Source organism: Ursus americanus, chromosome 2, assembly GCF_024610735.1.
Source record: "Ursus americanus isolate L20-20 chromosome 2, mUrsAme1.1.p, whole genome shotgun sequence".
NCBI classification, from domain to species: Eukaryota; Metazoa; Chordata; class Mammalia; order Carnivora; family Ursidae; genus Ursus; species Ursus americanus.
Window position 1 is genome coordinate 94,277,994 of NC_142128.1, and position 13,698 is coordinate 94,291,691.

General features: G+C 38.5%; 1 protein-coding gene across 13 annotated transcripts in view; it reads right to left on the reverse strand.

The window, feature by feature from the left end:
* The window catches only part of PRRC2C (proline rich coiled-coil 2C), a 92,350-nt gene that overhangs the window by 3,174 nt on the left and 75,478 nt on the right, over positions 1-13,698 (reverse strand). For 6 of the 13 annotated variants that reach the window (XM_087858937.1, XM_087858944.1, XM_087858947.1 and 3 more), the window contains 10 exons: positions 12,614-12,815; positions 9,734-9,937; positions 7,872-7,984; positions 7,332-7,468; positions 4,577-4,808; positions 4,236-4,358; positions 3,009-3,227; positions 2,444-2,547; positions 1,946-2,072; positions 783-1,019 (listed from right to left, as the gene is read on the reverse strand). In XM_087858937.1, the coding sequence (XP_087715063.1) occupies positions 783-1,019; positions 1,946-2,072; positions 2,444-2,547; positions 3,009-3,227; positions 4,236-4,358; positions 4,577-4,808; positions 7,332-7,468; positions 7,872-7,984; positions 9,734-9,937; positions 12,614-12,815 (1,698 nt within the window). The remainder of the gene's footprint in view (positions 1-782; positions 1,020-1,945; positions 2,073-2,443; positions 2,548-3,008; positions 3,228-4,235; positions 4,359-4,576; positions 4,809-7,331; positions 7,469-7,871; positions 7,985-9,733; positions 9,938-12,613; positions 12,816-13,698) is intronic. The other 7 variants (XM_045813867.2, XM_045813859.2, XM_045813887.2 and 4 more) reach the window with 4 other exon arrangements.

A 13,698-nucleotide genomic window follows, 5' to 3' on the forward strand; every position in this document is an offset into this window, starting at 1 on the left:
AAGTAAATACAGACTCAATGGATTCAGCCGGCTGTACAGGCAGACAGACAGGGTTTCTAGAAACTGTCCCCACACAGACTCCTAAAGGCACTCTTCTGCATCAGCAAACCTCATGTTTATCAGTGCCTTTTACTATGAAGGATCCCAAAGTGCTTTTTTCAGTTCTTCAACTGCAAATCTGCTGTGGAATAAGCCAACTCAGGTGGCAGGGGAAAAAAAAAAAAAAAGGTATGGAAACAGTTTGAGAAGAAAACTGTACTTGCATGACTCACGAAGGAAGAAAAATCAAGATAGATAAAATCTCTTACCCACTCCAGAATTTTCACATAACCATGATTTGTATCAAGTCTAGGGAGGGGGGAGGGATAAAAAAGAAAACAAAGAAAAAAAACAAAAGAAAATGGGGACATCTATAATAATCCACATTACTTTTTTGCTCTTCCAAAAAAAATGTAGCAGCTAAACTCAGATCTCCCTCAAATATTCATTTTATAAGCAATTCCTATTGCCAGAGTTTAAAATGTTAACTTATTTGCTAGCTATAGCTGCAAAAAAATAAAAACTAAAAAAAGAAAAAAAATTAAAAAAAAAGAAAAAAGTGGGGGGGGAATAGGGAGAAAAAAAGAAATAAGAAAAAAAAAAAGGAATGAATAAAAGTAGTTAGCTTGGTTAAATCAGCTAAGACAATGAATGCCTGGGTTTGTGGTTATGGGTCCAGAGGCATCTTAAGACATGGTTCAGAGACAGATTCTTGCTCTGTTGGCTGTTAACACTGTACTAACCTTCATGTCTTGTTCAGCCTTCAACGCAGCCTGGGCCTGATTACCTCTGACTCCAGATAGTGATCCACAAGGACCCCTGGCTACATGTGGCAAACGAGCATGGCTCATGAGGCCTGTGGTCAGCGGAGGAGGCATCTGACTGGCCAGTGCCATTGGCGGCCTCTGAACAGGCGCTGGGAAGGTGTTAGTATGTGGGGCTCTTACCAATGGAGGGACCAGGTTAGGCTGAGAGAGAATCTGAGTGAAAAAAACAAAACATACAACATTGAACTGTTAAAAAAAAAATTTTGCCAACTAGATCAGGTTGGCTTATCTCAGAGTAAATCTGTGCCCATTCTGCCAAGTGAAAGGAAGTGCAGGGATTTGTGCAATTCTATTACAGGGACCAAGAACAAACAGGCCATGCTTGAGAATCTAACAGAAAAATTAGGCAAAGCACACTATGGCACTGTAGTTGGTTCTAACATTTCAGCTACAAATTCTGAAGGGGAGATAGAAAAGCTACTAATTAGGATAATCTTTTTAAAAAGATATAATTGCAGAAAAGGCACACACTTATACCAAACATAATCTGAAAATAAATAAAAATAACACCAATTCAACAAATAAGTGTTTTCTCAGGAACCAATTCTCATTTGTGAGAGTTATGATCAATTTTAGTTAGTCTTTCCATTCGATCAGCGAAGGGAAGAGAAGCCAATATTTTTACACATATATTAGAACACCTTTTGGAAATTTTAACTCAACTAACACAGTTCTCTTAAGTAACAAAAAACAACAACAACAAAAAAAAAACGACGACGACGACACAACAAAAAAAACTTTAAACCTAGGAAACTTTAAGCACTGGGACCCTTCTCTGAAAAGTCCACTTTTTCAAAAAAGATAAAAGTAACAGGACTGAAATGACCAGAGCTGTGTGGGGAATCTTTTGACTATTTCTCTTGTCTGCTTTAGATACGGTTACTACCTGTATCTCACTGAAAACTGCGGAGAAGATATATGAATGTCATAAATGTACTGTTAAATAAGAAACTGTTTCTCATTAAAAACTATGTTTCTAAACTGGTTATAATATGGCAAGATTATGAAATCAGGTAATTAGCCAGATTAGCAATCATTTCCAAGTAAATAATACTCATTTCTCACTCATATCTGCCCACCTGGGGTGCAAACTGTGTAGGAAATGGTTGTGTCATTCTCACAGTGGCAGGGGCTGACTGGAACTGCTTCTGATAGACAATGCTGTTCATTTTGCTGGACTGGCTGTTCGGACTTGTGGAAGTAGCCCTTGGAAAAAAGCCATCACTGGTCAGTACAGTAGTGCCAAATAAATAATGCTGTTATAGACTGTTAGAGACATTGCTCTTGGTAGATTCTTCTTATGTGGTAGCTGATGAAAATTTACCAAGGTGAGTTACCAAACGTTATGGTAGTGGAGAGACACTGGGGGGGCAGAGGTGAGAAAGAATACTAGCTAGATTTCCCCTGTATTAAAAAAAAATTCTTAAAAATATAACAGATACATTCTTCATTTAATAGCTTAACATTTTAGATAAAATTATCAGAATGTCTTGTGCTTACCACAGGCCTGGTGACATAGTAAGTATCTAACAAACAAATTGTATTTAGTTATTTGGAAATTCAAATGCCCATTTTACCGGAAAGGACTAGATGTTGGTGTGGTGCTTCTACCGCTGATTGGAGGTGTGCCTGGTTTTATATCAATGCCACTTCCAAAGGCTTTCAGTTCCATTTCAGACATCTGAGAAAAACACAGAACAGACTTCGCATTTCTGGAATTCTATAAGCTAAAGAGGCAAAGAATCTTAGTACAAAAACCCTGTAATTAAGTTTCAAATACCATGGAATTATCAAGGCCGAATTTGTGGGTGGAAAGTCTTTTCCACAAAATTTGTGAATTCTTTGTTATTGGGTAAAAACCAGAGGATGTCAAACATATTAAAAGTAGATTTAAAACGTAGAAAAAAAAAAAGCACCCTGGGGTTTGCGGTGCCTGGCTCGCTCAATGGTGGAGTTCAAGCCCCACACTGGGCGTAGAGATTACTTTAAAATAAAAAAATCTTTGAAAAAAAGTAGCGTATCAGGGTTTGAGATTCCTGGAGGGTGGTAAAAACTGATGCATTTTATTTTTATAGATAGACGTATATATCTAAACACATAGCCTTAAATTCTCAAAGAAACTGCAAATTTCTCTTCACTCACTTTTCCTGTGGTTGCAATCATGCTATGCTGTGTTCCAGCGGGGATCAGTCCTCTGAAAGGCTGGCTTACTTGCGCAGGACGACTCAGGCTCTGGGCCTGGGCTTGCGGGGTGGTATGCTGTAATGGGGGCTGGAGAGTCTGAGGCAGAGCAATTAAAGGCTGCCCTGTAGATCCAAAATTAGGTAAGGAAAGCTGGGATGCTGGTAAAGGTACTGTAACCTAGAAAGTAAGCAAAAAGAAACTGGCCATTTACTTCTACCTGTCATCTGTATATCCCTATAACCATCTTTACAACTCTTCAAAAACTTTTGAGTAACAGTTTAAACAGAATACTTCGATCTATTAATATATTTCACATATAATCTTTTGCTTAGTAACTACCTCCAAAGGTGCAACAATAAAACAGATTAGTAGTGCAGACGCTATATAACCAAAATCATTATGAAGATCTTTGAATGAATCCATGGTACGTGTCTACTAAACACCTAATACAATGAGGTCATGGGATACAATTTAAGAAGTAGTATTGTTGCAATTTCCCAAATGGACATTTCTCCACTGTTTTCAGGTCTGACTAAAACGAGCTTTAACAAGAAGAAAAATAACCTTCCAGTTTTCATACAAACAGTATTTAATTTGAATGTCAATAAGGTAATAAATACATTTATGAATTTTTACCCCTGAATTAGTTGTAAGAAAATGACTAACGGGTTGCCTCTCTCCTTCGGTCCTCCATGAACTTTGAAACAGTAGATTCAAGACGCTGCTAGAAGATCGTGCGTATCTGTCATTTACTGTCATACTCTGCCACACTGTTCTAAGTACTGTATTAACCAGTGTGATGGTCTTTAGCGGCCTCCTTCCCCTCTACAGCATAGATGGGTAAAGCACTTCTCTCGCTTACATGTAACTGTATATCCTGGACAATGTTTTTCCCACTTTTATATTCATTCATAGAATCCTTTGTTAAAATAAATGATTACATGGAAACCAATTTAAAACAAAGAGCCACAAAGCAGAAGCCACTGCAGTGGGGCGGAGGAGAGAGGTGTGGTGGGACTGAGCAGGTTGCACCACCAGCGGACCCCATGGAATTCCCAGGATACCTCAGAGGGAAGTCTGAACACCACTGCACCATCTCCCCATCTTGGTTCTATTTTAAACTGCCAAGCAACAATAAACGCAGTAGAAGTAATAATAATAATGAAGAAAATTGAGGAAATTTACCATGCCATAGTTTACCTGCTGGAGAGCACTTGGTGACTGGGCAGTGTTATAAAAATTCGTCTGACCAGGCTGCTGTACTTGTCCAGAATAAAGATTTGAAGCCTGGGTAAGATTTGCTCTAGCCTAGAAAAAATTGTGTGAGAAAACAGCAGTTAAGATTGAAAATTTTCCAATTCAGACATCAAGGGGTGCGGCTTCAAAAACAATCTCTAAGAATTTTAGTATTAGATAAAAAGACCTTTGTTTTTCACTACGTCTTTAAACATTTTTCCTTTAAAAACTGTTTCCTTAAATAATCTGTTGCACGGGATGATGATGATAGTGCATGATTCTAGTCTTACCTGGAGAAGATGTGTATCGATTAGTTGGGAACCTCCTAGTCCCGACGCCTGACCCAGCTGATGTTCATACAATATCGGAATAGGCTGCGTATTTGAAGTCTGTTGAAAGGCAAGACCTGACTGTGCCTTTGCAAGTTCCTGGTGTTGGACAGTTGGAAAGTTGTGGATGGCAGTACCAGAAAGAACCACAGATGGCTGCGACAGACTGCTCTGCATAAAGGCTGGCTGAGATCTACACAGGTATTAAAGAGAAAAGGCAATTCTATTTTAGCATCTGGAAATCCTGGGAATGAGTATCTCAAATGACCAAGTTCTCTAATAAACACAATTAAGAAAAGAGAGAATGCAGACTGTGCCTAAGGTACTTGTTTCAGGATTTAGAGCCCCATACACAGCAAAGTTCTAGCGAAAGGCTTGCTCTTCCTGAGAAATTAGTAAGATTTTCTCCTCTTGAACAATGAGAATGATTCTCTTTTCATGTGTTCACTAGCAAGCTCAGAACCAAATCTGTTTTTCTCTTTGGTATTGACATTTTATTCAAATTTACAGCACTAATAGCTGACTTTTATTATTTGTATTTCATTACCCCCCATTTTTATACACGTGTGTGTTTTAAAAAGATTTTATTTATTTGAGAGAGCGAGAAAGAGCTCGAGTGAGTGGGGAGGGGGTAAAGGGGGAGGGTAAAAACCTCAAGCAGACTCTGCTGAGCGTGGAGTTTAACGCAGGGCTTGAACCTATGACCCTGAGATCATGACCTAAGCCGAAACCAAGGGTCAGACTCTTAACCAACTGAGTCACCCAGGCACCCATATATTTCTTATAGAAGATCTCAAGACCTCTACAGAATGAAGCAGAGTAGTATTACCATCAGGATTACGCACAAAGTTTCTGTCTGTTTTTACTGAGGTGTAACGGACATATAATGTTTTATCAATTTCAGGTTTACAACATAATGATTCAATATTTGTATGTATTATGAAATGATCACGGTAAGTCTAGTTAACATCTGTCACCATACATAGTTACAAAACACCTTTTTTCTTGTGATGAGAACTCTTCTCAAGATCTACTTTCCAGGCAAATTTCTTTTTTTTTTTTTAAGAGGGGGAGAGAGAGAATCCCACGCTGAGCGTGGAGCCCAATGCAGGGCTTGACCTCACAACCCTGAGATCATGACCAGAGCTGAGATCAAGAATCGGATGCTTAACTGACTGAACCACCCAGGTGGCCCTCAGCAACTTTCAAATATGCAACACAGTATTATGGTCAAAGGGTATAAACTGCTAGTTATAAAATAAGTCATGGGGATGTAATGTACAGCATGGTGACTACAGTTAATAATACTGTGGCATATTTGAATGGTTTTTTTTAAAAACTACAATGCTGGAATTTAACTCCAGACTACACTCTTACCTCTGGAATGGGGGCCTTCAAGCTATACTTTTAAAAATGCTAAAATAAAGAGTAACTACATCAAAGTACTCTATTAAAGATAATATTATCAATAAATATTATTATTATGCTTTGTTAAAATTGACATTTGTGGCAGAAACAAAAGCCATTAAGCAGGAGTGCTAGCCTAGGTTCATGAGCAGTCTTTATGCCTATGTGTCAGATATAAATTGAGAAATCGTAAGCATACTGTTATAAACTACCCTGTCCTGGGGTGCCTGGGTGGCATAGTCGATTAAGCGTCCAAATCTTGGATTCAGCTCAGGTTGTGATCTTGGGGGTCTGAGATAAGAGAGCCCTGCATCGGGCTCTGTGCTCAGTGTGGAGTCTGCTTAGGACTCTTTCTCCTCTGCCCCCACCCCCTTGCGTGCTTTCTCTCTAAAATAATCTTTAAAAAAAAGAAAAGACATGACAAGACAAGACAAAACCCCACAACTCCTCTGTCCTGGCAGAAGTTAGTTCAGGGATTCTGTATTAATAAACACTATGCTGATGATATTGAGAGCAAGAACAGAATGATGTGGCAGGGATACAGACAATCATTTTCAAAGTCTAAACCTGTGCCTTCCAATACAGTTGTTCATTAGTCACATTACATATACAGCTTACATTATTTTTCTATGGAACAGGCCCGGTCTTAAGAAGTACATCTTCCACGGCAATTATTAAAATGGGGACTACGAATACAAAATGTCAGTGCACTGATGCTCCATCTCCCATGGCTATGGAAGACATTACTAATTCATCACTGAGCTGCTTCTTTTGCACACAGCTGGAAAGTAGCCCCAAACTTTTCAACAATGTTGCAAGTAGCTAATACCAATTAAAAGGAGATTTCCTTAATCACAAAGCTAACTTACAGTGCATCTTTCAAAAGCATAGTTTCTTCTCTACCTGTCACCACTATCCCCACTGACTCTGTTCCCTGCCTGGCACTCTCCACCCTGGCTCCCGCCCTCTGCATGCTGTTCTCTGCTAAGTCCCCACGCACACCCCAGGGCAGGCGAGGATCTACAGCTGCTGTGGCAAGGTGGCATGCGGCCTTTTAGGTCCCTTAGCAGCTATTTCCTCTGATTTCTAATTGTTCTGGGATTTGTGGTATCCTCGTCTTCAAGAATACGTGAGGTCTCACTTTGTTCAATAAAGTCTTGACTGAAACTACCAGAAACTAAGTTTTAGGACATACAATCAACATGCTTAATTATTTACAGGAATTTTGTAAAAGGATCATCCTAGCTTCTGGGGGAAAAGGAGCAGTAGGGCTATGACAAGAAGGCTCAGCAATTACAAAAACATGTACCTATACGGCTGAAGGGAAGACGTGAATAACTCCTGAGCCTGGGAAACAGCAGGTCCGGCCCCCAAACTCAGCTGGGCTTGATGCTGTCCTTGCAGGGGTGCATAAATGGGGATCGGGATCTGTTGAACTGAAGTTGGCTGCAATGCAATAAAAAACACATGACCACCATATACACAAATCACAGTATTTGGGAAAATAAAAATCTTGAGATATGACAAGAATAAAAGATGTGTGTGTGTGGGTGTGGGTGTGTGTGTGTATGTGTGTGTGTATCACCTCCCTTTTAAAACAAAACCAACTGTAAGCATCTAGATTTTCTTTCAATACACTATTTATTCTGCACTGTCAGCCATTAAGCTTTGGCAAATTTGGGAAAGTTTGAAAATTCTGCCAATACATATCAAGGTAATCATGGATTGTCCCATGTTGTCAATAGAAGATTTTAATTTCAAAGAGCCTTTATTTGTAGCCTAAGATATCTATTATACCACTAGCATGCAAAGAAACAAATACATGATGAAAGAAGTCTGTGGTACTTACCTGAGAGAGACCTGGTTGGAAGCCTTGCTGCTGAGCCAAGGATGGTGGAGCCAAGCGTGCATGTTGGGTATTGAATAAATGACTCGTGTCCATATAGAAAGCAGGGATTTGAGCTATTATAGACCATAAGAAAAACAAGCCGTTTTAAGTGTCTGTGCTTCAGAATTTTCCAAATAGTAACTAAAAACCAAGTTTTGTAGCAGATTTGAGCCCACTGGAAACTAATACAGCCAAGGAAAAACTAGAAATGTGAAAAAGAAAACTTCTAGCAGACAGGTATATGCAAATTAAAACAATAAAACTTAGTACAGTTGACCCTTAACAACATGGGTTTGAACTGCATATTTTTTCCAAATAATGCAGTGTGGTATTGTAAACGTATTTTCTCCTTCTTATGATTCCCTCCCCCCCAAAGATTTTATTCATTCACTTGACAGAGAGAGAGACAGCCAGCGAGAGAGGGAACACAAGCAGGGGGAGTGGGAGAGGAAGAAGCAGGCTCCCAGCAGAGGAGCCCGACGTGGGGCTCGATCCCAGAACGCCGGGATCACGCCCTGAGCCGAAGGCAGACGCCCAACGACTGAGCCACCCAGGCGCCCCTCCTTCTTATGATCTTCTTAGCAACATTTTCTTTTCTCTAGCTTGCTTTATTGTAAGAATGCAGGGTATAACACATATACAAAATATCTGTTAATGTAACTGTTTCTTTTATCAGTAAAGATTCTGGTCAAGGTAAGATATTTGTAGTTAAATCTGGGGGAGTGAAAAGTTGTATGTGGATTTCTGACTATGCAGGGCCTCGGCACCCCTAACCCTTGCATTGTTCAAGGGTCAATTGTACTTGTGAGGGTATGGAAAGACAGACACTCATACACTGCCAATGGGGTATTAACTAATGAAATCTGACATGATCTATTCAAAAATGAACTTGCTGGTTTACCAGCAAATCTATTCTAATTTTATATCTACTTACTAGAATATAACAAAATATTTCAAAGGAATTGGCATTTAATAACTGAATTTGGTTCAGATTCTTAACAACAGATTTTGATGTATTATTTAAACTATTTTATGACCTGCTTTTATATAATAGCATGTTTTGAAGAACTTCCTGTATTGTTTTTAATTTGTCACCACTAAAAACAATACTGCAATGAATGAAGACTCTCATACATATGTCTCTGAATAGATAAGTTTATATTATAAGATTCCTATGCAAATTACTACAGTTAAGTATGTACACATAAAATATTCTGATTCTTTTCTAAAAGAATTATGTCAATTTATATACTAACCAGCAATGTACTTTAAGAAACTATTAATGATACATGTGACCCTTATAGAAACTGGGTATCATCAATCTTTCTAATATTTCCACAGAGAAAGGCAAAAAATAACCTTACTGTTCTTTTATTTTGAATTTAAATCATTAGTGAGTTTGAATATTTTTCAAATATTAATATTAACATTGTGATATTTAGTAGGGTAAGTTACCCCAGTACCCCCAACATATAATTTTCTTCTTCTTTGCTAATCTTAGGTTTATGCTTCCCTATGATTTTTATTATTGATTTGTCAAGTTTCAGGTAACAAAGTTTTATAACTTGACTGGAATAACATTAAATGTACAAGTTATTCTGCAAATTACTAGACACCCATTTGTCTTATATGCAACGTAGGTGTAAGAAACAACTACCAAGAGCCCCCCTAGACTACTCATCAAAAAGAGAGAACATTAAATTCTATGACGAAACAAATCTGCAAAGCCGATGAAAAAATATTTAAGCTTGAGAGAAAAAAAGCAAGCATGTAAAAAATTCTTCATTTTCTAAATTCCTTATACCCAATCCTAAAAATCTTACCTGCTGCAGATTGAGACACATAGACTTGTGGGCTCTGTTGCTGCTGGGCAATAAGGGAAGGCATACAGCTTAACTGCGAAAAATGACTTGCAGAAGGCAGGCTGCTTGTCTGTAATTGCTGGGGTTTCACTTTACAAATATTAGGAGGATCTGATGTGGTTGTAGATTTTGTACTCAAAGAAGAGGTAGTGTATGTACCAGCTCCTAGATGTGGGAGAGGGAAAAAGGTTGCGTATTTTAAAGTGCCACTGTTGTTCACTGTAAGAACAACTCAAGTGCCAGCTGGACACTGGAAAATTAATGTTTACGCCCTGCATGTACTTACCATGTACTTAAGTCAATCACCAAATGTAAACAAGACTATAAAATCTGGAGAAATATAGTACAAGAAAAAAATGCAAAGAGAAGGAAATTAAAAGATAGAACTCATAAAATAAGGTGGCCGAGAGCCTACAGGGTTGTTACAGTTTAGCCTCAAGCTAATAGTTTTTTAATCATCACAAAGAAAAGGATGGTCAAGAGCTTCATTCATGGCTATGCATAAATGTAACAACACAGAAGGACAAAACGCTGCACCTTAGGAATAAGTAAGAATGTAGGGGTGCCTGGCTGGCTCAGTCAGAACAGCACCAACTCTTGATCTCAGGGTTGCAAGTTCGAGCCCCATACTGGGTGTAGAGATTGATAAATAAAATAAATTAACTTAGAAAAAAAGTAAATGCACCTGGAGAGATCACAACTGCTCAAGAGTCATGTAAACAAAAGGTCAGATTTTTTTCTTCTTTTCAGTAAAATACCTTACGGGTAATCTTAACAGCTTCGTTCATTTATGAATAAATATTAAAACATCCATTAAGGTCAGGCATAGACGTAAGAACACAGGAGAACAAAGTGCTGCACCTTAATAATCATTAAGGTAAAAGGGGCCTTAAGAGATGACAACTGCTCCTTAACGGCCATATAAACTTAAGGTTATACTTAGTCCTCACTCTCCTTATATATATACCAGCAAAAATAGTTATATAGTAATACCTTAAAAAGAAAAGATAGACTGTTAATAGGTAGAATTATAAAACTTAAGACCTTGAAGGGTCAATTAGTTCTGTTGATCAATGGGTGTCAATGACTGTTAATACTGGAGTGAATGACAATACTGGTATCTGATTAAAAAGTGGGATGCAGTCGTCATTATTTTCAGACTTCAAATGATGTTTGATCTAAGAGAGGACCAAGATCAAGGCACCTCTGTTCTTCCACTTGAGTCTCTACCAGTAGGATGACCGGGCAAGAAACACAAAAATTTATCCTAATCGAGGAGAGTGTGGGGAAACCGAAGGGAGTACACTTGACCCTTGAACAACAAGGTTTAAACTGTGTGTGGGTCCACTTACATGCAGACTTTTTTTCGATTAAATGCAGTACAGTACTGTAAATGCATCTTCTCTTATGATTATATAACATTCTCTTTTCTCTAGCTTACTTTATTGGAAGAATACAGCATATTATACATATAACATACAAAATATGTGTTAATCGGCTATTTATGTTATCAGTAAGGCTTCCGGTCAATAGCAGACTCTTACTAGTTAATTTGTGGGGAGTGATATTCAGGTTTCTGACTGCATGTGTTGGTGGAAAAGTGTCAGTGCCCCTAACCCCACCCCTGCGTTAAGGGTCAACTGTGACCAGAAGGGAACCTTCCCAGTCCCTTTATTTCCTAATCTCTCCACCATACTGTATTCCTGGTGGCTTTATAGCCCCAACCCTACCCACCCAAATGACTGAGGCCCAAGCTAGTAAGCATAATGAAAATGTCTTACAAATGGATGGTAGGGAACGCATGAAAGGTCTTAAAGGGGGAAAAGAAATAGAACACGCTCTTTGATTTGAATCTGTTTGTCTTAATACATACTTTTGATTCCACATAACATCAAAATAACCATAGTACATCCCAAAGACCAATTCTTTTGGTACAGAACAGTGAAAATCAGTAGTGCAATCACTAAGTGAGAACCAGTCAAAGGAAGTAAATTCTGTGCTGGATGTATATCTTTTAGAAAGCAGCTTCTGCTGCTTTGGAAACATTAGATAATACTGGGAAAGCTTGAAGAAACATGGTTATACATATGGTAAAAGGGTGTACTTTCCTAGAGTCAAGCATTTTAGAAATTATTCAAGAACTGTAAAGCCCCCAAATGAAATACAGTTTAAGGAAAGGATTACATACTAGTGAAAAATTTAAGGAAGAAAAGCACTTTCTAACTTGGGGGGGTTGATGGGACTCTCCTTAAAAACCACCCCCCCCCCAAAATCCCAGTATGTATCATCTACTCAAATAACAAACTGGAATTTCTCTACCCCTAACTCTTCATCAGAAAATATATGTCACCCCAATAGATTCAGGCCAATAGCTCCTTCAAATTAGATACAGACCACAAAAATTTACAACCTGTGTTGATTCTGTATTATTAATGAGTTGAATTAATTAGCTGTATGAGTTACAAAATAAAAATCAAAAGATGAATTTTACAGAAAAATGTAGAGGAACAAGATAAACATCTTTTCACCAATTACTTATTAATACCTATAATGGGGGGGGCATGACATGGAGGGCATGGCGGCGGGCAGAAGCTCCACAAGCAAAGTGTTTTAGTATGCCATCAACAACTCTTTGTCAAACTAACTAAAATTGGAAGAGGGCTAAGAGAGGGGACGGTGTAAGAACGGCAAGAAGAGTTTACAAGACAGCTGATAATTAGATCTTTGTGCAGTCTTATGTATTTTATAAATAATAAATTTGGGGGCACAGTAAACAGGAAAAGAGCATAAGAAATTTTAAATAATTACGACATTTAAAGGAAAGGTACAAAAATTTTCTACCTGACAGTGATGTTGTGGGAGTGACTGAAGCAACAGGAATCTGAGGGATGGATGCACTGGAGAATGAATTGTAATTTGCAGTGCTTGGTCCACTGGCACTACTGCTGACTCCACTGGCAATTGGAGGTGCTGTGGAAGTTACTGGAGATCCCTTCTCCCTCACATTTGGAGAATTCTCCCATGCCTTACGTGCAGACTCCATCTGCAATAAAATGGACATTTTTTTAAAGAAAAAAAACCCCCAAAAAACCCCCACCACACTAACACAGAATATACATATATACACAAACACACCTAAGTGCGTATATTTTTAAATTCCAAATATAATCTTCCAAAAAACTGCATAAATAAAAGATTAAGACCTCTAAGGCTTTCAAACCTTTCACTTTCTCCTTTATCTTTCTTTGTTCCCTTACTCTAACTGGGAGGCAGTGGGCTTTAATGATGTCTCTAAAGAGAGCTTGTTGACAGCTTTGTCACAGCTCTTGTAGCAGGTAAATATGAGTCCCTACCCCTATTGGTGAATAAGGAACAGAAATACCATGCCCTTTTAGGACTGGCCTAAGGCTCTGACTTCAGTCAGAAAGGCACTAAAGGCCCTCCATAAATTTCCATTCCTTCCATTCTTTCTCTGTAAGTCAGCGAATCTCAGTGGCAGATGACAGGTACCTTTAGTTTGACTGTTTTATGTTCAGTGTTTTCAAAAGGTGAAGTAACCAACCAGATAGGTTTTAGGCTTGGTTGCAGTAAAAACAGGTCTTGTTTTACATCCAGACCTCATCAAGCATTTCAGATACTGACTGCTGTCATTTGTATTTGTCGCTACAGGTTTTAGCTGTAGTCTCCTAGTTTCTTAAAATGCAGAAACAGATTGGGATGCCTGGGTGGCTCAGTCGGTTAAGCATCCTACTCTAGGTTTCAGCTCAAGTCATGATCTTAGGGTTGTGGGACTGAGCCCCGAGTTGGGCTCTGCACTGGAAATGCTCCCTCTCCCTCTGCTCCTCACCCTGCTGGTGTGGTCCCCCTCTTTCTCTCTAAAATAAATAAAATCTTTTTTTTTAAAAATGTAGTAACAGATCTTATTT